Source organism: Numida meleagris, chromosome 18 (assembly GCF_002078875.1).
Source record: "Numida meleagris isolate 19003 breed g44 Domestic line chromosome 18, NumMel1.0, whole genome shotgun sequence".
Taxonomy (NCBI): Eukaryota; Metazoa; Chordata; class Aves; order Galliformes; family Numididae; genus Numida; species Numida meleagris.
This window is the reverse complement of record NC_034426.1, coordinates 9,234,105-9,256,535: the sequence shown is the minus strand read 5'-3', so window position 1 is coordinate 9,256,535 and position 22,431 is coordinate 9,234,105. Positions and strand designations below refer to the sequence as shown.

Below are 22,431 nucleotides of genomic sequence, written 5' to 3'. Positions count from 1 at the left end.
GAATCACAGATCTGACAAAATTGAAGGACACACAGAGAAACACTGGGAAGATTTTAAACTCTAAATTTATTTTAAAAGTAATGCGCATTTCAAAGGTATAACACTTTGCTGTTTGTACTATTAAACCTATTTGGGAATGGTGAATTGCATCTGAAAGCTGAATATACGATTTAATGCCCAATATTGTGTATCATGAACACGTTAATGTGGTTTGACTTTTAATCTAGCCAGAAATAGTAGAAATGATTGAAACGCAACATTTGCTTGTTTTATATTTAGTGCTTTGTAAACAAGATTTAATTAAAAAAAAAAAAAGTGGAATAAAACCTCCATCATCAGTCTTTAGTTTATATATTTCATTTTCTGTTGGTTATGTTTGTTACATTTTACTGTGCAGTTTACGTACAAGTCAACATTGGTTTTTTGTTGCTGTATGTAGTTGGTGCTGTGACTTGTTTGTGCTCATCTCTGTTCTGTAGGCAACTTGCCACTCTCTACTGAATAAAGCTACCGTAAAAGAAAAAAAGGAAAACAAAAAATCAGTAAGTTTGGAGACCTTTTTACTAGCCATTTCTTTCAACCCACAACAGAAATCTTTTGCTGTTTGTTCAAAACATCTTCACTTTAGTCTGTTTGAACTCACTGTGAAATCATTCTACTAATTCTGGCACAAAATAGCTTTCATTTCAATTAACACTGGAATTAAGTTTTATTTAAAATATTCTCTGTGTGCCTATCTGAGTAAACAAAAAGACATTTTTAACATTACTTCTTAGTATGTAATATTCTGATTCCTCTGTCTTTGCCATCTTCAAATTAAAAAAAAAAATGGAGAAGGAAAATGTTTTCCTTGGTTTTGGGGAAAATCTGAGTCTGCTTAGTTGTTCTAATGCTCTGGTAGATAACACGACTTCAGCTTGCATCCTGTGAGAAGAACAATTAACTGATGTGTTGCTGGAAAAAAAAAGGCTCCTACGACATTTCAGATTTTTTCTTTTGTTTGCCTTGTGAGTAACCAATAAACTGTAGCATTTGTATTTATTTACTTAGAGAAGACAAACATTTTCCACTGCAACTAACTTACTGTATATTGTGATGAGGTGGTGTCATTAAAAGCTAAGGCTTACCCTTTTCTTTAACAGTGACTTCAAAACATAATGTATGAATAAAACTGAGGCAGAATGAAAATTTAGGCTTTTATTAAATACTCCCTTTTTGCAGTAGCTGAGCAGAGCAGTAACATGTGGAAATGCAAAATCTCTCTGCAAACTAATATTTTACAAGAAAACATGATCAATAATTGCATCCCAAGATAATTATGAATGAAGTTGCTACTGAACCATAGTGATTCTTGATATGTTATGTATGTGCTAATGGCTTTATCTGTTTTAAGAAGCATGAATTTGAGATTGCGCTAGTTCTGGTTTGAAGTATGGGAAAATGGGGAGTATTTGTGTTTTGTGGAAACAATTGAACTTTGCATATGAAACTTGCTGATTTTGTTACGTGAAAACATAGATTTATTATTATTATTAGCTGTTAGTTTTACAAAAATACACATAAATATTGAATTTTTATACAACATTGTCCACTCAGCTCTGGACCATCCTGTCTTTCCTTCTTTGGCAAATCTGATGAGATGCGGTGATGATGGAGAGTATTTCTACAAATATCTCCCTCCCTCAAATTCAAATTATTCCTGAAACTGTGTTTCTTGAGTCACATAGATGGAGAGGACCCTGAGAATAAAAGTGAAATATTGATGCAAATAGAAAGACCTGAGAATCTAAAAATTATCCGTGTTTGTTTGGAAGACTATGCGTGCCTGAGTACAAACGTAAGGCGTTTGTCCACTTGTCATTGGCTGGAGTTAAGTAGTCATAACTTTGAATTTTGTGTTCAAAAATTCACCCCAGCGAGTAAGTTGATATGAAAGCTGAAGTAAACCTAGCCCATGTCTGCACAGCCGTCTCGCCCCTTCTCTGCTTTCCTTCTCTTTCTTGATTGTCATGCAATGCAAGACCTATCAAGGCAAGAGAATCCTACTCAGACTTACTGAGCTTGGCTGCTATGGAAAGAATACGTAATGTGGGACTGCCGTACAAGACTTTTCTCCAGTTGCTTTCCCTTTAATGCAAATATATTATTTATAATTCTCAACTTCGTAGGTTGTTAGTCAGCGGTTTCCTCAGAACAGCATTGGAGCGGTTGGAAGCGCCATGTTCCTGCGGTTCATCAATCCCGCCATCGTCTCTCCTTACGAGGCAGGGATTTTAGATAAAAAGCCTCCGCCCAGAATTGAGAGGGGACTGAAACTGATGTCAAAGGTGAATCAGCATATATCTTTATTCGGCCATATTTTGTATCCTACCTGAAATAATTCTCTTCTTCAGGTGACTGATGTGAGGAGAATTTAGTTAAACTTATTTTTGTGTAGCAAAGATCATGTTTATTTGAACCGCAGCTGCCTTGCAATGTCTATATGCATCATAACCTTATTTAAAAAGCAGGAAACTACCATTATGTTCAGAGCAGAGAGCATATGCTGATATTGATTAGGTTCATACAAGTTGTAAAGTGATTTTTTTTCCTGTCTTTGATCTCAAGATTGATAAAAGTTTCATGGTTCTGTACTTCTGTGACCTGTGTATGTTTTTGATGTTGAGGTGATTTCCTTTAAATAAGCATCTGCTGTTGCCTTTACGCCTGTCTACGTGATTTCCAGGAAAAACGCTAACCCTTAATAGATTGTGCTTTTGCAAGACGATTTCTTTCCCTGGTTTAAACTCAAGTAAAGCTGTTAAGTGAAGTCTTTTCCTAATATTCAAAATTATGTAAAAGAAGATACGTCAAATTAGTTGGTTCATGTGGCTTTTTCTGTTTTGATGTTTCACAACAGCTTGAGATAGGCGTTTCTGACAGTGAAGTTACACTGGCTGTCGTAACAGTTTCAACATTAAACCTTTTTGTGCCTTTACCTTTTTTTTTAATCATTATTTAGATACTTCAAAGTATTGCCAACCACGTCCTGTTTACAAAAGAAGAACATATGCGGCCTTTTAATGACTTTGTAAAAAGCAATTTTGATGCAGCTCGAAGGTAGGCCCTTTGGAAACTTCTGCAAAGGATCTTTATTGTGTAAACTGTAAGCAGAGATGTGCTCTTACAGCATTTTAACTGTGCCTGTGTGACAGATTTCCCTGACGTGCTTGTGACCATCTCTGGTTTTCATCTCTAGGTTTTTCCTTGATATTGCGTCCGATTGCCCAGCGAGTGACACTGTCAATCACAGCCTGTCTTTCATCAGTGATGGCAACGTTCTTGCCTTGCACCGGTTGTTGTGGAACAATCAGGAGAAAATTGGCCAGTACCTTTCCAGTAACAGGTAAGACTTAAGAATGCTATGGGAGGATCCGCTGGTGGGGAATGAACATTTGGAATTAGAATCAAATGTTTTTGTTGTTAATACTGAGATGAATTTCACGGCTGGAAGTCTTCCCTTGGGGGACTTTTTTTTTTTTTTCCCCCTTACTTACAGCCCGTTTTTGGGAAAGGGTTTAAGGTCTTTGGCCTCTGCTGCCAGCCTTCTGTGCACGTATATAGTTATCTCTCAGTGGCTGTTGTATCGTTTGTAGAAATTACGTGTGTCACATTTTTCTCATTTTTTCACTGAACACTTTTTTTTTTTTAACTTTAAAAAAAATATAGCCTCCTCAAGGTAAGGGAGGATATTGGGCAAAAAACCACAAGAATTGCTATCTTTTAAGAAATTTGCCGTTTCTAGGGACCACAAAGCTGTTGGAAGACGACCTTTTGACAAAATGGCTACTCTTCTTGCCTATCTGGGTCCACCTGAGCACAAACCTGTGGCAGATACGCATTGGTCCAGTTTAAATCTCACTAGTTCGAAATTTGAAGAATTTATGACAAGGTAACGAGATTATTGTGGGTTTTTAGTCTTCCTCATGTCGAGTAATATAAGTAGTTGTTAAGCTTCCAGCTTTCATTCTGAAGGAGAGTTCAGAAAGTTGGCTTTACACACACCTGCTGCGTTTGTGAGTAGATTTCTAATAATTGAGAAACCTCAGAAAGCAGTAGCTCTTGTGATTTAACAAAGGTTCAAGATATTATGAACATAATACTTCTCTTTAAAGATGCAAATAGAGGGTTTGGTTTTTGCTGGTTTGGTTTTTGGCAAGGCAGTTGTGAAAAGCTGATGTTCTACATTTTAGGCACCAGGTACATGAAAAAGAAGAGTTCAAAGCATTGAAAACGTTAAATATTTTCTACCAAGCTGGGACATCTAAAGCTGGCAATCCTGTTTTCTACTACATTGCTCGGCGGTAAGGAATCTTTCACCTATCCTGTCTAAAATAAACATGCAAACTCTGAAGTATCAAGTGTATATAGGAAAGTGACACAAATGAGACTCTGAAAGTAGCTTATTTGCCAAATTTTGGAGACCATAGTTTTGAATTGTGATCAGAACAAAATTAGAACTGTCTAATAGCTTTTCCACCCAGGTCTGTGTGGGTACGTGTAGAAGTATACCTGAAACTTCAAATGAATTTTATTTATTTTTTCACTGTTTGAAGTAAACCACATTACTATTACCCCTTAAACCACATCACACCACATTACTATTAACCCTTTATCAATGATTATAACTTCTTCATATTATGAAGTATAACATGAATAACAAGTTAAAATGTGGGATACGGTTTCTCAAAAAAAGTCCCCATATCCCATTTCAAAGAATAATACAAGTATTTAGAAGCTTTGTGTATCATGAACACCATAATGTTGCTTCAGTTATTCATAACAAGTGGCGTGCTGCAATACTGAATTTAGGAAGAATATCCCAAGGTTAATATTAGTCAGTTTATGACCAAAGACGTAGCAATTCTCTCGATTTAAATTTGTGTCTAATTCAAATAAAATAAGGCTGCAAAGGTGCTACTACGGTAAGAGTGTAAATGAAACTTGATATTTTAATTTGGTAATTAAATAACAACCTTTTAAAATCTGTGGAGTGAGGACAGCGTATTCAAAGCAGCATCCTTAGAGGTGGAGAATAACTTTCAGTGCTGAGCATGGACTTCTTAACAAAAGGAGTGTCGTCGTGCTCGCAGCCAAGTGAGAGGTGTGATGGAGCAGAGCTGTGACACCAGGCTCGGTGGCGGTGCTGGCGGTGCCTTTGCTTTACCCCGGTGCTGCTCCTGGGGCCGCGTGTCCTCGTGGCGCTCGCCCATGCCGGCAGGTCTTGTGGATGTTGCTGTGGTGGGGTTGTTGCCTTGCCTTTTTGTCCCCCTAGGGCTCATGGTTGTGCTTCTGCTGCTATTTCAATGTGATTTTTGCTGGTGCCGCTGGTGGGTACAGAGCCATGCCAGCACAGCTGCCCAGCACCGCTGCTGGCACGCTGTTTGTGGTTGCTTTAACTTCTCCCGGTGCTTCTGTTGCTGATGGGATGCTTGTGTGCTGGCAGTGGGGTGCTTGCTGACAGTACCTGTGTTGGCAGGTGTGCACTGTCAGAATGATCGTGCTCCTGCTCGTTGAGGCGAGGCTGGGAGCAGCTTTTGTGGTGCCCAAGCTGGTGGCTGTGGTCTGCTGCTCTCTGTGGGGTCTCTTCCAGTAACGGTGTTGTGAGCTGGGGTGAACTGTCAGCAGAGCCTCTGAGTGCACGTGGCGAGCAGAGGAAGGCATTTCTTAGCAGCATGTTCTGTTTGTATTAAACAATTTATGTAAATGGTTGTTTGGGTAAGGCAGTCCAAAGGTGGAGAAAAAATGAAGTCTTGTATGTCTGGTCCAAAATGGATCATGGAGTGAGAGCAAAGTGCCCGAGCTTCTTGTTAGTTATGTACCTAATGAATATGTAGGCTTATGCCAGTTAAAGGAATACTAAACACAAAAAAGTTCTCACTGCATAAATTTTGTTTCCTTTTCCACTTCTCTCTGAACCGTTTTTCCAACAATTTATAGTTCTGAATTAGAAACTATATAAGAAAATATATGTAAGTAAGCCTTTCATTTTGCTTTATTTTTATTTGGGGAAATTGAACCTTATGTTTGAGCACTGCATTTCTGCTGGGCAGTAGAAAAAACGTGAATGAATGCCCTAGAGGTTCAGCTGGGATACAGAGCTGGCAGTAAAGTGAGCGTATCCAGCGCCAGGACTGAAGCTAGCTCACCTGTCTCGAGGTATTCCAATTGTTTGTAAGTTCATTTCCCTGGAGGCTCCTGAAACTAAATCCACACACGGTTGCATAAGTTCAGCTAAGGACCCATTTTTAATTGCTCCATTGTCTAGGTGACTAGCTCGTCGTGAACACTTAGAAATAACCCAAAGATATATAATTTTAAAGTTGATTTCTGCATAGGCTTGAAAAAGGGTATGGTGTTCTTGGGACAGCATAGATCAGCTTAAATAAATGTGTTTTTAAAAGCCTGCTAGTTGTTTTAGGCAATGTAACTAACTTTGTCAACTTGAATGTCGGTAGGATTTTAAAGAATATATCGTGTGTTATGTTCAGACCCTTTCTAAACTAGTTGTGCTGCTGTCAATAGAAAAAAAACTAACGTTGAAGATACAGGAATAAAAATGGATGTTTGGAAACTCCGATTTTCTCCCGGTTGTTGTGTTTGTTCACTGCTATAATCGAATAAGCTTGAAAAGCTTGAATAAGCTCCACTCCTGCCTGCATTTTAGTGCTCCTGCTGCAGTTCCCTCAGAGTCATTTTGGAAACTGCTTCCCTGAGACTCGTGCAGGTGTGCATCATGAGGAGAAGCAATCTCTTTAGGATGGGAAAAAGTAGAATGCATACTTTCAGGAATACTTCAGTTTTTCAAGATAACCAATTCTTCTGTTGAGGAAAATGGGTTGGAGGGCAGAGAGAACAAGTTCCTCCGTATCTTACAGAAGTTACGTTGACTGTATGTCAACAAAAATAAAAATATACCTCCTTGGTATTTGAATAAATATAATTTCTTTTGAAATATATTTAAAATTGCTGCTGCACCCTGGCGTGGTTAATTTTGGTATGAGTGAGCCTGTTGAAATGAGATTTTTTTCTACCTTTCTTCAAGTGAGATGCATAGCGGACACAAGTAGATGATTGAGGGAAACTCTGAATACTTGGTAGCTGTACTTGCAATTTATTCAACTTCTGACTGCTTTGTCTGAGAAAACGTAGGATCTTTACCTTCATTAAATGCTGATGTCCTTGGATGGAGTGCCAGCTCGGTGTGTGAGCATTGTGTACAGGTGTTTGGGAGAAATCTGTCCAGGTTTGGTCAAGTTGGTAGCGGGCCAGGATAAAGCCAGTATACGGATAATGAGGCTGGGTGGCACCTGTTTATCGTGTCAGTTACCATTTATTGCCTTTACCACCCTTTTCATTATTTTTTCTCTTCGGTCGCTGTGTAAGCCTTTGGTTTTTCTCCACAAGGCTGCTCTTCAAACCGAGCAGCTGGGACCTCTTTGCTGCGCTGAGGCTGCAAACGGGGACGTGGCTGCGTGGTGTTTATTTGAGGTACTGAGCCAGATGTCATGTTTTGAGGTGTGAAATGTGGAAAGGCTGTTCAGATCTGAGCTGCCAGTACGTCTCAGGGCTTGAGCAGGCAAGTTTTCTTTTTTAGCTTGAAGTCTTGTTGCTAGGGCATTGTTGAGTCATTTCTCTGACATATCTGGATCGGTTTATATCCTCTTGTGCTGTGAAATTTAATCTCTTCTGTCTTTTTTTCTCCATGTTTTGTTTCCTGGGTAACAACCAGACAGAAGAGCCAGTGCTCTTCTGTCTTTAATCCTTGCTCTGTTGCTACAGTGATCAATACATCAGTATATATTGATCCTGACGTACTGCCATTAAGTTTTAAAGCTGGTATATCGGACTAATTAATTGGAAACGTGGGAACACAAACCTCAGAGTTGCTTCATGCTGCAGCTGCCCGTGTTGCAATTGTAGCCTTTTGAAAGCAAACATATTTCTGCAACAAGGTGTGCTGGATTGTGTTTGGATAAGCAAGCAACAGATACAGCACCATTTTCAAAAAGGCTATTGAACATTACATTGAAGTGTTAGATAGTTGTTTTGAAACAAAGAATTTCCTGAGGATAGATTATCATATTTATATTAATCGTGGACTGAGTGCCCTGCCTGTCTGAAGCACAGCAAGCTGCTTCTGCAGCGCTTACATCCATGGGTGTTGATTTCATTTCAATTTGACTGTACTGTTGCCAAGCAACAAGTGCCTGCCTCCCACACTGCCTGCCTACTTGTGCTCTGTTATCAACTCATTTGTATTCCGGAAAAATACAAGGGAATCCAAATTTAATCTGCTTATTGAAGGCAGTCTGACTGAGAAGCCCTCTTGCTTGTACCTACCAAGGGCAAGTTTTGGATACAGAGCATGGCCCTGGAGTTTGAAGGGAGTGCCATCTCACTTCCACGCACATCTGTGATTTTATTTTATTTTATTTTTTTCCTCCCTCAGTCAGTACACATCTTTAGTAAACTGCACAACCCCATTTCCACTTCCAAGTGTTTATCAGCTTGCATCAGACTTCAAAGCCTGGGTTGCAAGTCATTCAGTATGGGACTTGCGTTTTGCCCTGAATAACTTGTGAAAAGCAGGATTTTCCATAGGTTTGTTGTTCACCAAGTAGTCTAATTGTAACTGCAACATTCTCAGAGTGTTTAAAAGTTAATTCCATGTAGGCTTTTTGCATCCAGTAGGATTTTGCTGAGCCATTCAGTGCAGGATGCCAAGACACACATCATGTTTCACATAATTCTTTCAACATAATATAATTCACTCAAGGTGTTTTAGTCATGGCACCTCATTTTGTGATCTCTCTTACCTTTCAAGCTAAGCTGCTTTAAACTGTGTGGGATGACACCATATGAATGAGATAACTCTAGGAAATACCTAATTCTGAACATAATCAGTAGGTTGATGCCGTTTTAGAGTCAATCACAGTACTTGACAAGTACAGTTCCTGCCCAAAGAGGATGGCAGGCCGTGGCATTTTCTCTATTCTGATGCTACTTGCTGGAATTTATCAGTTTATATCAGATTATTAACCTGGGTAGAATATATGAAACTCTTTCAGGTTGCTTGTTGCCACTTACTAGTATGATGCGCTTCTGCACGTGTTTCTTAGAATCTAAGTTGTCTGAATTTTCACTTGGATAACTAGTTCTTATGTACTTAAAATGCCTAGAAAATGTTGTTGGTGTGGGCTTTTTCTCTTAAAAAGCTTTCTGTTCTATTTAGCATGGAGAGACTTCTATTTTTAAGATGAAGAAAGGAGTACCATTCTCTAGTGGGTAGACGTAGTTCTTAGGGGTTTGCAATGTCTAAATGGTAAGAAGCAGAAGGCTGGGCTATTACCATTAGTTCATCAGCTTATTAATAAACAGTATTAGGGAAATTTGCGTATCAAAATAGTACAGTTTGATCATACCATAATTTTTCTTCATAAGGCATAAAGAGCCAAATGCCTGTTTGGAATAGATCTGTGTAATAAAATAGCATCTATTCTGTATGATTACCTGTCTGCAAGATAGTAGTGAAAAGAAACACTGTCAGTAGTTCATTTCAATACAAACATAGCTTTATTTTTATTTAAATGCCAATGAAATAACTGTACAAATTCATTGTGCAACATTTACAGTACTGTTAGAAATTAAAACACATTTCCGATTATAGAAATACTGTTCACAGTTGGAAAGTTGTGACTTTTCTGATACCAGTGGTTATAAACGATCTGCTGCCCTCACTGATACCTAGGAGAAATAGGTTGAGGACTGCAATCTTGGTATTGAGGTTTTCTAGATTTTGTAGCACCTTCGTGCTACAATAACTGGAAATTAAATGGCCTGAAATGCGTGGAAAATATTGAATAAAGATTTGCAATATTAAGTGAATAATACTCTTACAATTAACTTGTTCTTCAGTTTTCATTTCATGCTGTTTGCAAAACTTCATCAGTAGTGTATCAAGTACCTTTGCCACGTAATTTTCCTGGAGTGGTCAGAACCATGCGTGCATCTATTTCTACTGGCTGATGGCGCGGATGTCAAGGAGAATAGCGTTCGTGCTCATCGTAGGAAGGCAAGGCTTTGGGCGTGTTCAATGCCATGGCTTGAATTCAATTTTAAGTCACAAGATTCAAGGATTTTTTAAACGAGAGCTTTAAACGAATTGCTCAATTGGTATATGTTACATAACTTGCATTAGAAATTGGCCAATATTTTATTTTAGTGAGCAAAAAGTCATAGTTTGAAGCATTCTGGACAAATTTGTGGTGTAATAACAAATATTTCAGATTTTTGATTGTAAGTTAAGGTGTTTGGTTTTGTTAATTTATGTAGATTAAACTCCTTGTTATTGGAGGGTGTCATGGCATTGAACACGTTGTGTTTTCCTCTACTTCTATCTTTTTGTTTGTTTGTTTTACATTATGGAGAACAAGAAATAACTTGCCTGCAGATCTAAGTCAAGACAGAGCAAAAAGAGAGATCGGCCCCTACCACTCTTCCCATGCTGAAGCTGGACCATGTTGGCTTCTCGATTTACCCCTCTTAGTAGATAGACATCATGGCATTGTCATATTTAATTTCTAAATTCAAAATGGTTGTTCTTTGTATTTAAAGTATCCTAGTACATATGAAGCAAACATAGATATACATGCTAGCAATTTTTCTCAAGAATTACTTCTGATTAGTGAAACAGCTAGGTTTAGTTTCTTTATATTTTCCCTTCCTTATGCATGGCATCGTAACTTACAAAGAATCTGTGCTGCTATATTACAAGAATTGCTCACCAGCAAATCAAGCAAGACAATGCAGATGTGATACAGGATTTCTGTTTTTTTCCAGTTGTTTAATGACAAAATAATACATACAACCAGTACTTAAAATTCGGATGTTTTGTTCTGTGCAAGTAAAATTAAAAATTTAAATACAAAATAAGCACGTTTTAAAAAACAAGATCATAGGTTAGTTTTACTCAATTAAGACGTATTAAAATAAGTAGCAGCTTAGTATCAAGACATTAGTCTGCACTTCTTTAGGAACTGTTATTTTCTTTAGATCAGTCAGAACTTCAGATTTCTCGTGTTTGGATTCACTGTTTGACCTGGACGTCTTCCCCCCGGCTGTGTATCACAGGAATAACCTCAGAGTACAAGCTCCTAGCCAATAAGCGCTGCCGCTGCATGAAGAATTACAGCATAAAACAAACATAGCTCCCAGGTGCTCGCTTTGGAGGGCACGTCGGTGTTCAGAACACTTGTAGTGGCTTCCTCTCTCCTTAAGGTAGCGGTTGTGCTTTGAGGCATTCTGGAGTAGTTTGTTGGCATTCCACTGGTGATACTCAGAGTCATAGGAGTGGTGGATGATCCTGTTGAATGAGTCAGGCTCGAGTTTACATCGGTTGAATCTTTAATGTAGATCGTGTGCGTGGCAGCCGCTTCGTAAGCGCTGACCTTCCTGGTTGTCAGCTCCTCAGGGTAGAGAAGCAGAGGTCGGTCTGTGCTCGTGAACAGTACTGTCTGGCTTAGCGACGCCAAGGTAGTCACTTCCTTAGCTTTAAATTGTTTATGCATTTTTGTCATTTGGGTTGGTTCAGCTGCCGCTGGAGAGGCAGCTGTGTCTGCTGCCTTCATTCCTTTAATCATCAAGCCGGCGTCTGGCGCAGCGGTGGAGGTCGGCGTGACGTTGGCCCAGAGCACGGACTGGTTAGCGCAGGGAGCCCCTCGGACCCTGGCGGAGGTGCCCTGCACCCATTTAAGCAAATAAGAGATATTTTGTTGGTCACTGCAGGACCATGGGTTGTTGTGTAGTGTTACTACTTGCAGCTGAAAGAGCTGGTCAAAAGCTTTGTCAGGAATGTATGTGAACTTGTTGTTGTGTAGGTAGAGACTTGTGAGGTGCTGTAATCTCACCAGCGTTCCTGGTAGTATCTGAGACAAGAAGTTATTGGATAGATCCACGGTCTCTATGTTGTAGGGCATGTTGGTTGGAACTGTCCAAAGTTTGTTGCTGCTGAGGTTGAGAAACTTGAGACTGCTCAGTGTGTTGTTGATCAAAACAGCTCTTTCCACCATATTCCTGGAAACATCCAGCACTTTAAGGTTCCACTGGTAAGCTGTGTCAAGTTTCTGAAGAACTTTAATGTTGTTATTTATGGCGTATAATTCCCATAAGGACTTGGGCAGATGAGCAGGAACGTTCTTGAGCCAATTATTTGAAATATCAAGGGTCCTCAAATTGCTGAATCTCGTCAGCTGATGATCGAGATCTACAAACTGGTTAAATGACAGATTTAAATACGTAATGTTGTCTTGAAGTCCGTGTGGCAATACAGTTAAGTTTCTGCCTGAGCAGTCCACGTTCCTGTTGTTTCCTGAGCATGCACAGTTAGAAGGACAGATACCCAGAACAGTGGGTATGAAAAACAGAAGGGCCAGCAGGCAGGTAGATGTTTTCAATATCTGGTGTTCCATTGCTGCCTAAAAATAAATATACCAAAATGACACCCTTTAAATCCATGTAATGAATTTTGTTTATTTGTAAGGGCTGTCTTTGCAGTGATTAGTTGCAGAAGAAATTAAGTAAAAATATCAATAAACCCCTTTGTGGCACGGTCCTTTTTATAATTGTTCAAGAGAGACTTTACAAAGCATCCCTTCAGAGGCTGTCATGTTGTCTGGCAGAACGAGACTTGTTTTTTCATCTCCCTTTCCCCCTCAAGCTCAAATGAGGGCTTTCTTCCGAAAATGCAAGTCTCTTCCAAACGTTATACAATGTCTGCTTCTTGTTTTTAGTGATTTCAAGCCTATATTATGTTTGGAATAATGTGTTCTTTTATACAGGATGAAAAAATGGCTGTCAACTGGATCTGCTTTACAAATCTCTGCAGTAATGTAGCAGAACCCCCCCATACATGCATGCTATTTGCTTAAGTAGAATTGCTTAAAATACACTTAAATTGTTAGGAATTTAGTTTGAAACCCAAATTCTATATTCTTAGTAACATGCACATTAGTACTTTTCCTTATTACCGTGTCTATTACGTTCTCAAAGCTGCTAACACATGTTTGAAAGCTGAATTAATGGTAGTAAGAGATCTCTGACACTGCAGCAAATTTCTGGTGCAAGCATCTCTCATCAACTAATAATTTCGCTCTTATTTCTGTCTCTAATTTTGTAGTAGGTTTTTGTGATTAAAAACAAAAAACACAAACTTACCGTAACGTCTTCTGCAATATCAGCACATTATTTCTGTGAAAGATTTAAGCTTAGAGGTCGTCTTGTTCTAGAGAGTAGCTACAGTTGCTGTCTGTGGATTGTGCTTGCCTCTTCAGCTGCATCGTATTGCTGCTAGCTGGGGCTCTGCAACCACCTGATCTGCACTACATTGGAGGACTGCAGAGCTGTCGCTGGTGCTGACTCAAATTTACTGTGAAGCATACATATTCAGTACAGAGTTGGGTCTTCTAATTTGAATCAGTTAACTTCTTTGTATTTTTGTAGTCGCGATACTGCATCAAAACATAGCATGTAAGGTTGTCTTAGCTTAGCCCGTTTAAATGTTCCCATTTTAAAAGTCGTGTCAGTTGTGTTCTTTTCTACCTTCATTTAATCTCTGTTCCAGTAACAAAGGTTAATGTTAATTTAGGCTTCCTATCTGGAGCTTACTTAAGCTACTCTGCCAGAATATCTTTTCCTAATTTAAAAATACTCAGTTTTCTGCTGCTCGGATCAGGTTGTCTCTATATTGTTGGGTATGAAGCAGCACAGACTGCAGGAATTCACTGCTTTCTACAGGAAATATTGACCTGCTTTTCTCCAAACAATATGGTAAGAGTATGCATCGTTTGTAATGCTGTTAATTTTAACTTGGCGCAATGCATAAAGCCTCAAAGTCTTTGAGTAACCGGAACGCTGTTCTTCAGGCATACGCACTCGTACATCTCATATAAACAATAAGAAAAAGAAATTGGAAATATCTTTTCCTACGCTCACTGTACATGCAGCAGCATTGAATTGCGTATGTGCAACGTAAGACTTAATTTTTAGTGGTAATTCTGAAAATATAAAGTTAATTGTAATAGGTACAAAGGAGTGGCCTGTGCAACATCCAAAAATATACTCCCTCCCCTGGCACACTCAAGGCTGCAAGTTCTTTGTCGTTTTGCAGAGATGTCATGGAAACCTAGCTTCAGTATCTAGCAGCTTCTTTCTACAAATCTAGGCATTAAATGCCAGTGAAATGTATATGTATTTGTAATTTACCTGTGAGAATTCCCTCCACCTTCTCATCAAATAGTTAAAATAAAAACGCGTGGTTCTAGACAGGACAGTGAACTTCCCTCATATGCAAGGCCCAGAAAGGAACCTCTCCAACAGCTGGCATCTGGAGCTAAAGGAACCTGGATCTAGACAGCCTTAAACCAGTTTTTAAAGCTTAATAACACCGAATCCATTCTGAAAATCCTGCTTGAGAGGAAGAGATCAGTAAACGTGTGCAACCAATTCTGATAGTCATTTGCCTGGGTGTTCTGTGAAGTGTTTCATCCACAAAAACCAAGTGTCTAGGTAAAACACCATCTTTTCATACTTGTTCTTCGTGTGTTTGGAGCCACATCACCTTTCTCACAACCGCTATACTACCAAAAAATATAGTACTGTATTACTGAAAAATAATCCAAAGTAATGGGACTTCTTATATCAGTAAGCATTTTGTCAGTCTGTGATCTGGAGATCTCCTTCCTGTCAATAAAGGACTGATGGCTGCTGGGGGATTTGCTTTAAGTACCTGTCATCCACTGTTCCCAAGTAGTTCCTCAGTCTGATGCAGAAAACAGAGCTTTGTACGAGGCGCAGCCGGTGTGTATGCATGCCAGAGCATTTAGATTGTTTTGAATTAGAAGCTTTGTATCTAAGCGAATAACTCTGTTAAGCTTTAAGCAACCAAAACATCTTTGAATTAGAAAGCTTTATTAAAATTAACTTGAATTCATTGCTTTCATTTATGTAGTCTAATAGAACAAACCTTTGTGAGAAGCTCTGAGTCCCTCTAAAGTTTTACTGTCTCTTGAATGCTCCATGTCCATCTGTGTGTTACATGTACGGACACACAAGGGTACACGCGCTGTTCTCTGCGGCCTCCAAGGTCAGGGCTCGCTGGCTGTCTGCGCTGTGCAGTCACCCACTGTCCGTGCAGCGGGCACCAGGCGTGCTGTGTTCTGACATGGTTTGTTTCAGGCAGAAAGGGGTTCTTCCCTTTTGTGAAAGCTGAAGTTGAGAAATGCCAGGGAGCTGCTGCTCGTGCTGCGGTCTCACTGTTCTTGCCTGTGTCAACTTCTCCATTATTCAGTTATTTGAAGAATGCTTCACTTAAGAAAAATGAGGAGCGTTTTGGAAAGTCATTTTGGCAATCTACTGAGGGTGTTCTGGCTGTGGCAGAGATTCGTGAATCTCTTCAGTAATTAGCTCGGGCGGTGGGGGATACGGTTCCTTCACTTCCAAGCGAAGCTCCTCTTGCTGGCCGGGATCCGAGGCGTGCTCCCCGGCAGGCTCAGTGAGCCACGCGGGGGGAGGCGGCAGCTCGAGGCTCTCGGCCGCCTGGGGGCACAGCTCCTGCTCCTGCTCCTGCTCCGGGCTCGCTGCGTCTGGGCCGGGAGCCGTTGCTGCAGCGGTGCTGGTGGTGGAGCAGCTGTGTGCTGCTGGGGGCTGCTGGCTGCTGTCGTTGCTGGCGGTGCCGTTAGGTGGTTTCTCGGGTGCAGGAGGATCGTGCTGTACGGATGCATTTTCTCTTGATTTCCAAGGCAGCATAAATAAAACCGATGAACGTTTGGTAGCCTGGGCAGAGTCCATAAAGACATCTGGTGTGTCTCCATCTGCAAACGGAGACTGACCTGCCCAATTTGAATCGACTTGCAGTGGCCTCTTGCAGCATTTCCACAGAAGAATGATACCAATAGCAATGACCATACTGACCAAAACAATGCCCGTTATCATTGCTGCTACCCAGCTCCCGTTGGTGGGCTCTATGTGTGGTTCAGGCAGCTGTGGCAGTGTTGTCCCAGCGGTCAGCGCTCCTGCAGGCTCCTGCATGCTGGGGCTGGTTGTTTGCAGCTGGTATGTGGTAGATCTGTCCTCTGTCAGACTCCTGGTGCTGGTATGCACACTGCTTTCACTTGTGGAAACATTTGAAGGTGTTTCAGTGGACAGCGATTTCCAAATTTCTCCACAGAAGAGAACCAGTATTACTGTCTTGCTGACCATTTTCCAGCAGTCTATTTAAATACGTCTTCTCCTATGTCAAGAACAAAGTAAAACGTATTAAGTTGAACCTGCAGTGATGCTGTACTGATATCAGACAATTTTATATTTACAGTACAAAAGAAACTAGGCTCGATTAAACTTGCATGTTTTTTGCCATTTGTCACTGAGTCACTGTCAGCTTTGTCACTGACTTTCCCATCAATATCATGGGGTTGGGGTTTTTTTTTTGTTCTCTCCCTTCTCTGAAAAAGGCGTTTGGAGAGAGAAGTCCAAAACGTGTTTCAAAATAACTTTGATCTCTCACAGAAATTATTATGCCTGCAAAATGAAATATGAAACACTCACAGCAGTATTGACAAACAAGAGTAAAGAAAATTGACCTACTTTGTACCTTAAAGACTGAGAGAGAAGCAGAGAGATAAGCCGAGACCTGGCTGAAAGGGTCAAGGTTTGTTTCCTGTTCTTCCCTCACTTCCGCAGTTAGGGTTAGAGTGTGATAATTTTGTAAAGTTTCCAAATATTGCAGCTATAATGGTACAGCACTCCCATGTTAAACTGTCTTTGTAAATAAATTCCTGCATGGGGGACAGTTTTTGTAAGAAAGGAGGTTGTGTTAATGTTAAGAGGTTGGGATGGAGCAGGCTTTTTTCCCTGTGCTGCTCAGAGTTCAGGTTTCGGAGTGTCTCCTATGAGACAAATCATTAAAATACAGCCACTAATCGTGACTTCCATCTGAAGTTACTTTGTGAGTGTCGAGCTGATTTCTGATAACACCAGTCATGTGAAGCTGCCTCTGGATCATCAGCACGTGTAACTACGTAAAAGCAAATTTCAAATGCAACAGTGGAGACACATACACGTAGTAGATTAATGCTTCTAGAGAACATTATCTGAACTGTAAGATTTAAAACAGATTAAAATGACGCCATTTTATTTTCTTCTGCTCAAAAATATATTCTGCTTCAAAGTATATTAAAATGGTGCATACATGTAGAGTTCATGATGGTTCATACTAGCAACGCCCTGGAAGACACAGACATTCCTTCTAGTTTCTAAGTACTACAGGAGCTTTGAATTAGCTTAGGAGGTGTTGTACACAGTGCAGTTCATTTAAAGATAAATAATGCAAATATTAAATCTTTACATCTTGAATTTGATTCTTACCTTTGTCTTCTGTCAGGCAAGCACTGTCTTATTTTTTGTTTGAAGCCTTAGGAGGACAGACTGTGCTAGGAGTCGAGCAGCTCTAAAATGGCTTGTCTCACGTTGAAGCAAGTTTCTGCAGCTAAAGAGGAAGTTTACCAACACTTGCTGCAGGAAGTGTCAAGAGTAGGAGGATTACTAAGAAGCTTAGATCAAGGTTTGCATGATTTAAAAGCAAACTTCTCAGCTCAATTGTCTTTATAAAATTTAAATATTTAGGTGGCCTTTGGGTGTGTGCCTGTTACGTAGAAATTCACGAACACTTGTTTTCCGGTCCTTGTTGAAAATAGTTGTGGTTACAAATCATTTGAATGACACAGAAGTAAGTTTGGATTGGATTTCCTTTTTACTGGTAAAAACTCAGTGGTGGTTCTGATGAGCTATCATTGTTATTAATGGAAATGCAACCGTAGGCTCGCTACAGTGAGTCATAAATGCTGTCTGATCACGAGGTGCTGGCTTGCACATCTTCCTTTAGGTGGCTGTGTCACAAGCAGACAGCTGTAGCTCTCACCCTTCCACTGCCTCCTCTTCCCCACTTCTCTTTTTTGTCTGGACAATGCTGGCACCTGTTGCCAGCATTGAAGGGGGTCTGCATGCTCTGGGCAGTTGTTTTCCTGCTGTCTCTCTTTCTCTATATCATAACCCAAACTACTTTTTTGTCTCCTTGAGCGTTTTGGCCAAGGAGGGCTGCCTGGCGAAAGAAACATGCACAAGTCTATCCTCACAGCATTTTGCAAGTGCATTCTTGTGCCTTCCACGGTGTCTATTCCGTGTCCTGTTCTGCAGCTTCTTTGCTTCCCGTTCTAGCTGCTGTGCTCTGCTGGCTTCGCTGGCTCTTCTCCAGTCTCTTGCCAGCTCCTGCTGCACGTGCAAGTCCTGATCCCATGCTGCTGTTATGACACACACTTTCTTGCATCCTTTACCTCATCCACGTTCCCTTCAGCCCTCACAGTTTCCACCTGATTTTGGCTGCAGATCCCACCCTCATTACTATTTCTTTTCCTTCTTTCCACTGATAGAATCATGATTCTCTGCTTTTTTTCCTGCTTTTTCATGATACTGCTGTTTTACCCCTTATGACTTGGAGAAAAAAACAGAACATAAACTTCATTTCAAAACTAATGTTTCTAGTTTATTGATGATTACAAAAAGGATTTCTTATATTTTAACACACAGTACAAACTTCACATATTTACACCTGAAGTCAAAACAAAAAGCATGATTGCTCTCAATCTGGTTCAGAAGCAATTAAGCTGATTTACGAAGTTTTGATGGAATAAACCTGAAAAGACATTTTAACAGAATAGTTCCTGATTCAGTAATGGCATCAAAGTTGTGACTGAAGTTGTGACTGAATTATGGTTTCCTTAAAATAGCAACTGGGATGTGCCCATGTAGCACTATGTAGTCTACATAAATATAGCATATTCTAACAATCCTTTCCTTTTTTTCTCCCTCCATGATCTTCGAAAATGGCAAACTTCTGTCCTGCTTTACCCTGTTTGGTTCCTACAACCATGATTTCTGGTTAAAGGAGTTCGAACGGCCTTGGTGCTATTTTTAAAAAATCCATTGAATGCAATCCTACTCCCTTCCAGATGTACAGGTTTTTACAGCATACCCACTACCTTAAAAATGAGAAACCTGAAGGTTTAGCTTTCCTGTGTTAAAATGTGTGTTGTTACTTGAAAGCTAAGTTTTTGTCTCATATAAATTCAGTATAAAACGTAAAAGCTGAAGGTCTTTTTAGCTGACTAAATCTCAATTACAAAATTGGTTAAAATGCTTTTGTGTGTCATTGTTTCTTTGTCTTCGTGTTTATTGTCTGTGTCTTTAGTGTGCCTCTCAGTAGATTCGTCTTGGGTTTTCATTCGGATTGCGGCGTCTCTCCCTGATAGCAGGTCCTGCATTACCAAGTCAGTTCCAGTTGTGTCCTTAGGTGTCCTCTGCCACGTTCCTGCTGCAGTTGGCCAGAAGCTGTTGGTAGCCAGAATATCACCGTTGCTCCTGGGCCGACGTTTTCCTTGTCGAGCTTTTCTGAGATAGGACAGTTTATTTGCTATTACAACAGTAGACAGAAACAAGAAGGTGCAGATGAGCACAAGTGCTGCTATTATAATGAAGCAAATCAGTATAAGAAACTTATTGTCTTCACATGTTTCTTTTGTCATGGTGATCTTGGGTTTGCTGGTATTCCTAGGTCCTCCAGTGCCAGGAACACTTGGTGCTGAGGAAGATGTGTAAGTGATTGGGCCCAGTGTTGATGATAAAGACTGAGGGGTGGCTGTCTGCATTTCAGAAGCAGTTGTTGGTTTGCCATTAAAATCAGTGCTTGGAGGAGATTTTGTACTGGCTTCTGTTACGTTCTGACTACAAGTTAGGTTTTGGCAGATTGGATTCCAGGTTTCATTGGTAACCCTGGGATAGTCAGTATGGTTTGCACTTATTTGCAAACACAGCGAAAGGATTATCCCAACGGGGAAAGCAGAACATGGTTTGCTATGTCTCTTTGTCTTCATCTTCCTCTTCTGTCACCTACAAAAACAAGAATTCTGGTGTTAGGTTAGCGGTGCTGGTTCTTAGAGGTTTGAATCAGACTTCTCAGGTATAGTAGCCAGCAGCTTTTCTGATCAAAAATGTGTTGTAACTTGGTCTCGTGCTTACCGTGTATAGGAGGGAGCACTCAGCTGCTTGGAATCCTGACTGAATTGGTGCTCTTGGACTTGAGCTCTTACAATGTTAAATTCCAGCATTTGGAGGTTTATGTGATGTATATGAAGATGAAAAAAGAACATGGAGCCAACAGAGGAAAGTGTTTTCTGCTGAGTGCTCAGTGATTTGTGGATGTAGATACAGACTCTGTGGTAGTTCCTCCTCTTTAAAGCTAACCATATTACATCTTCAGGTTCATCACTTCTGCTTTTAAATGAGGAAGGGAGGCACCCATGTAAAACCTACAAAGTACCGCTTTTGCTTTCCCGTGTTTCCCCAAATATGGGAGAAGTAACTGCACTTGTACAGATGGCCAAGTGGAGAGCTTTAATTGAAAATGTTCCTGTAAATGGCAGCAGTAACTTCTTTTAATCATTACTATTTCTTATCACAGCTGTCTGGAGAATTTAGTAAATACCTAGGAAAATCTTTGTTCTCTAATTTCTCTGATTTATTGTACAAAAGGCTGTTTATCGCAAACATACTTCAGATTGTGACATTTCCTTTAAAACCTCTGAAATTACACCGATGATATTAGCAGTAGTATTACGCTCTGCTCTACATTAGGGTAGTACTCAGATTTGTACCATAATCCTAATCTGTCCAATATCCCTGGAGTGAGACAAGTTCCTGTATCGTGTCCGTGCTGCTGCTTCTCAGGTTTGCATGTGTGAGACACCCTGAGGTCTGAAGGCTGGTTGTTGTGCTCGGTGTCTCTTTCCTATCTCTTACCAAAATGAAATGCTTCCTCTGAGTGCTGTGGATTACATCTTGTTCACATGCAAATGCTATCAAGGATGACTGACATTAACAGCGCTATTTGTGGAAATATGTTTCTTCTTGAAGCTGTTACTTTACAGGTAAAAGTAAAAACAAAGCACATCTTTATGCTTCTAAGTTTTGGTAGTTTTGAAGTATACCAGAAATATTTGCTTTTGCCATAGATGAAACCTATCTTATCTACCAGAGAACTTAATGTGTTCACACTCAGAAACCAGAGAGGTGAGCTTGCCTGTCTTTTCAGGATCCAGATGACTTCCTTCATACTGCTGGAGCCCCCCAGGGAAGGGAAGGGAGCGATAGGCCTGGGGTGTAAGCAGTGGGTGGCTGCTCGTGTGGCAGACGAGCGGGAAAATCTATTTGTATCTTTCTTTGCAGTTCACACATCACGTAGAACTGAACTCTGTTCCGAGATGAGTCCTTATTGTTAAGTTTGAATTAGAAACCATCTTAGTAATCAGCTACAGCTTGGGTACAGTATTTATCCTTCTGTGGTAACGGTTGCTTGGGGAATGCCTTGTTGCACTCTTCAGAAAGGAGGAAAAGCAGCAACAGCACAAGCTTTTTCAGTGGGGGGGGAAGGGAAACAAAAGATTTCACAAAGTTTTGGTATGATATTCAGAAATGAGATGCAGTTTCTGGTACAGATGCACTGCAGTCCGTACTGCCCAAGAACTGTAGGTCTACGACTGTTTATTTGGACCAGATGTGCTTTTCTTAAAAATAAAGAAACCATTGTTGTTAAGGGCTTCAGTTGCAATCATGCGAGCAGGAACTAATCATTAAATAGCTTTTCTTTTTTTTTTCTTTAGCTTAACCCCATTGTGCCCAGGTATTGATAGGGTCCTGTGTCAGTACACAGCAAGAGCTGCAGTAGGTAGGATCTGCAGAGCAATGTAGTGACTGCCACTGTTAGTTCTTTGGAGTCTGATTGTGAACAACCTGTAACATCACTAAAAGCAGTTCTTTATCAGATTCCTTAAGTCAGGCAGAGATTGTTTCTGAACTATTGTTTCTGGTTGAGTTGTACTTAAACAAAAAAAGCCCAACTTACTTTCATGTATAATTTCCTACAAAATCTAAGAAACCTTGAAGTGGAACTGAAAATAGAAGGAAAACGTGCACTTACCTTTCTGAGACGTAGTCAAAAGAAAGTTGGTATTTAGATATTTAGTCCTTCAACAGTAAGATTTCTTTGTGCGTATATTTGCTCTTAGGATACCAACGGCCATTAACATGAAGTGAGTAGACTTAGACAATGCTGGTATTTTTTTTGTAAGCAAATCTGTAACTGAAATTACATGTCCTGTATTCTAAGTGGAGAACTAAAACCACGGTGATGACACACTTCCTTCTTTTTTTTTCTTCTTTTTTTTTTCTAAACAGCTATGCCATGACATGTTACAGGGGGAAAAACACCAACTTGCCCAAATTAGC

The 22,431-nt window shown here is 40.1% G+C and overlaps 4 protein-coding genes across 8 annotated transcripts in view; 1 reads left to right on the top strand and 3 right to left on the bottom strand.

Moving 5' to 3' along the window:
* NF1 (neurofibromin 1) overlaps positions 1–22,431 on the top strand; it is an 85,324-nt gene that overhangs the window by 36,697 nt on the left and 26,196 nt on the right. For 3 of the 4 annotated variants that reach the window (XM_021415322.1, XM_021415320.1, XM_021415323.1), the window contains exons 31-36: positions 480–542; positions 2,169–2,327; positions 3,002–3,099; positions 3,239–3,385; positions 3,785–3,931; positions 4,233–4,343. In XM_021415322.1, the coding sequence (XP_021270997.1) occupies positions 480–542; positions 2,169–2,327; positions 3,002–3,099; positions 3,239–3,385; positions 3,785–3,931; positions 4,233–4,343 (725 nt within the window). The remainder of the gene's footprint in view (positions 1–479; positions 543–2,168; positions 2,328–3,001; positions 3,100–3,238; positions 3,386–3,784; positions 3,932–4,232; positions 4,344–22,431) is intronic. The other variant, XM_021415324.1, reaches the window with a different exon arrangement.
* On the bottom strand, positions 6,945–14,860 carry OMG (oligodendrocyte myelin glycoprotein). Its single transcript, XM_021415336.1, has 2 exons — positions 13,255–14,860; positions 6,945–12,515 (listed from the first exon to the last, which is right to left on the bottom strand). The coding sequence occupies exon 2, from the start codon at positions 12,507–12,509 to the stop codon at positions 11,196–11,198; it is 1,314 nt and encodes a 437-aa protein (XP_021271011.1). The 5' UTR covers positions 12,510–12,515; positions 13,255–14,860; the 3' UTR covers positions 6,945–11,195.
* EVI2B (ecotropic viral integration site 2B) lies at positions 14,990–18,584 on the bottom strand. The gene is made up of 2 exons (XM_021415339.1): positions 17,461–18,584; positions 14,990–16,327 (listed from the first exon to the last, which is right to left on the bottom strand). Exon 2 carries the CDS (start codon positions 16,294–16,296, stop codon positions 15,448–15,450), a length of 849 nt encoding a protein of 282 aa, XP_021271014.1. The 5' UTR covers positions 16,297–16,327; positions 17,461–18,584; the 3' UTR covers positions 14,990–15,447.
* EVI2A (ecotropic viral integration site 2A) lies at positions 18,939–22,348 on the bottom strand. 2 transcript variants are annotated; one of them, XM_021415341.1, is made up of 2 exons: positions 22,124–22,348; positions 18,939–20,037 (listed from the first exon to the last, which is right to left on the bottom strand). In XM_021415341.1, the coding sequence occupies exon 2, from the start codon at positions 20,019–20,021 to the stop codon at positions 19,257–19,259; it is 765 nt and encodes a 254-aa protein (XP_021271016.1). In that variant the 5' UTR covers positions 20,022–20,037; positions 22,124–22,348; the 3' UTR covers positions 18,939–19,256. The 2 variants fall into 2 exon arrangements, with proteins under 2 accessions (XP_021271016.1, XP_021271017.1); XM_021415342.1 differs by lacking the exon at positions 22,124–22,348 and adding an exon at positions 20,167–22,114.

What these genes read in the sequence shown, in the direction of transcription:
- OMG (XM_021415336.1), bottom strand. Translation starts at nt 12,509, where the DNA reads ATGGAACACCAGATATTGAAAACATCTACCTGCCTGCTGGCCCTTCTG.
- EVI2B (XM_021415339.1), bottom strand. Translation starts at nt 16,296, where the DNA reads ATGGTCAGCAAGACAGTAATACTGGTTCTCTTCTGTGGAGAAATTTGG.
- EVI2A (XM_021415341.1), bottom strand. Translation starts at nt 20,021, where the DNA reads ATGAAGACAAAGAGACATAGCAAACCATGTTCTGCTTTCCCCGTTGGG.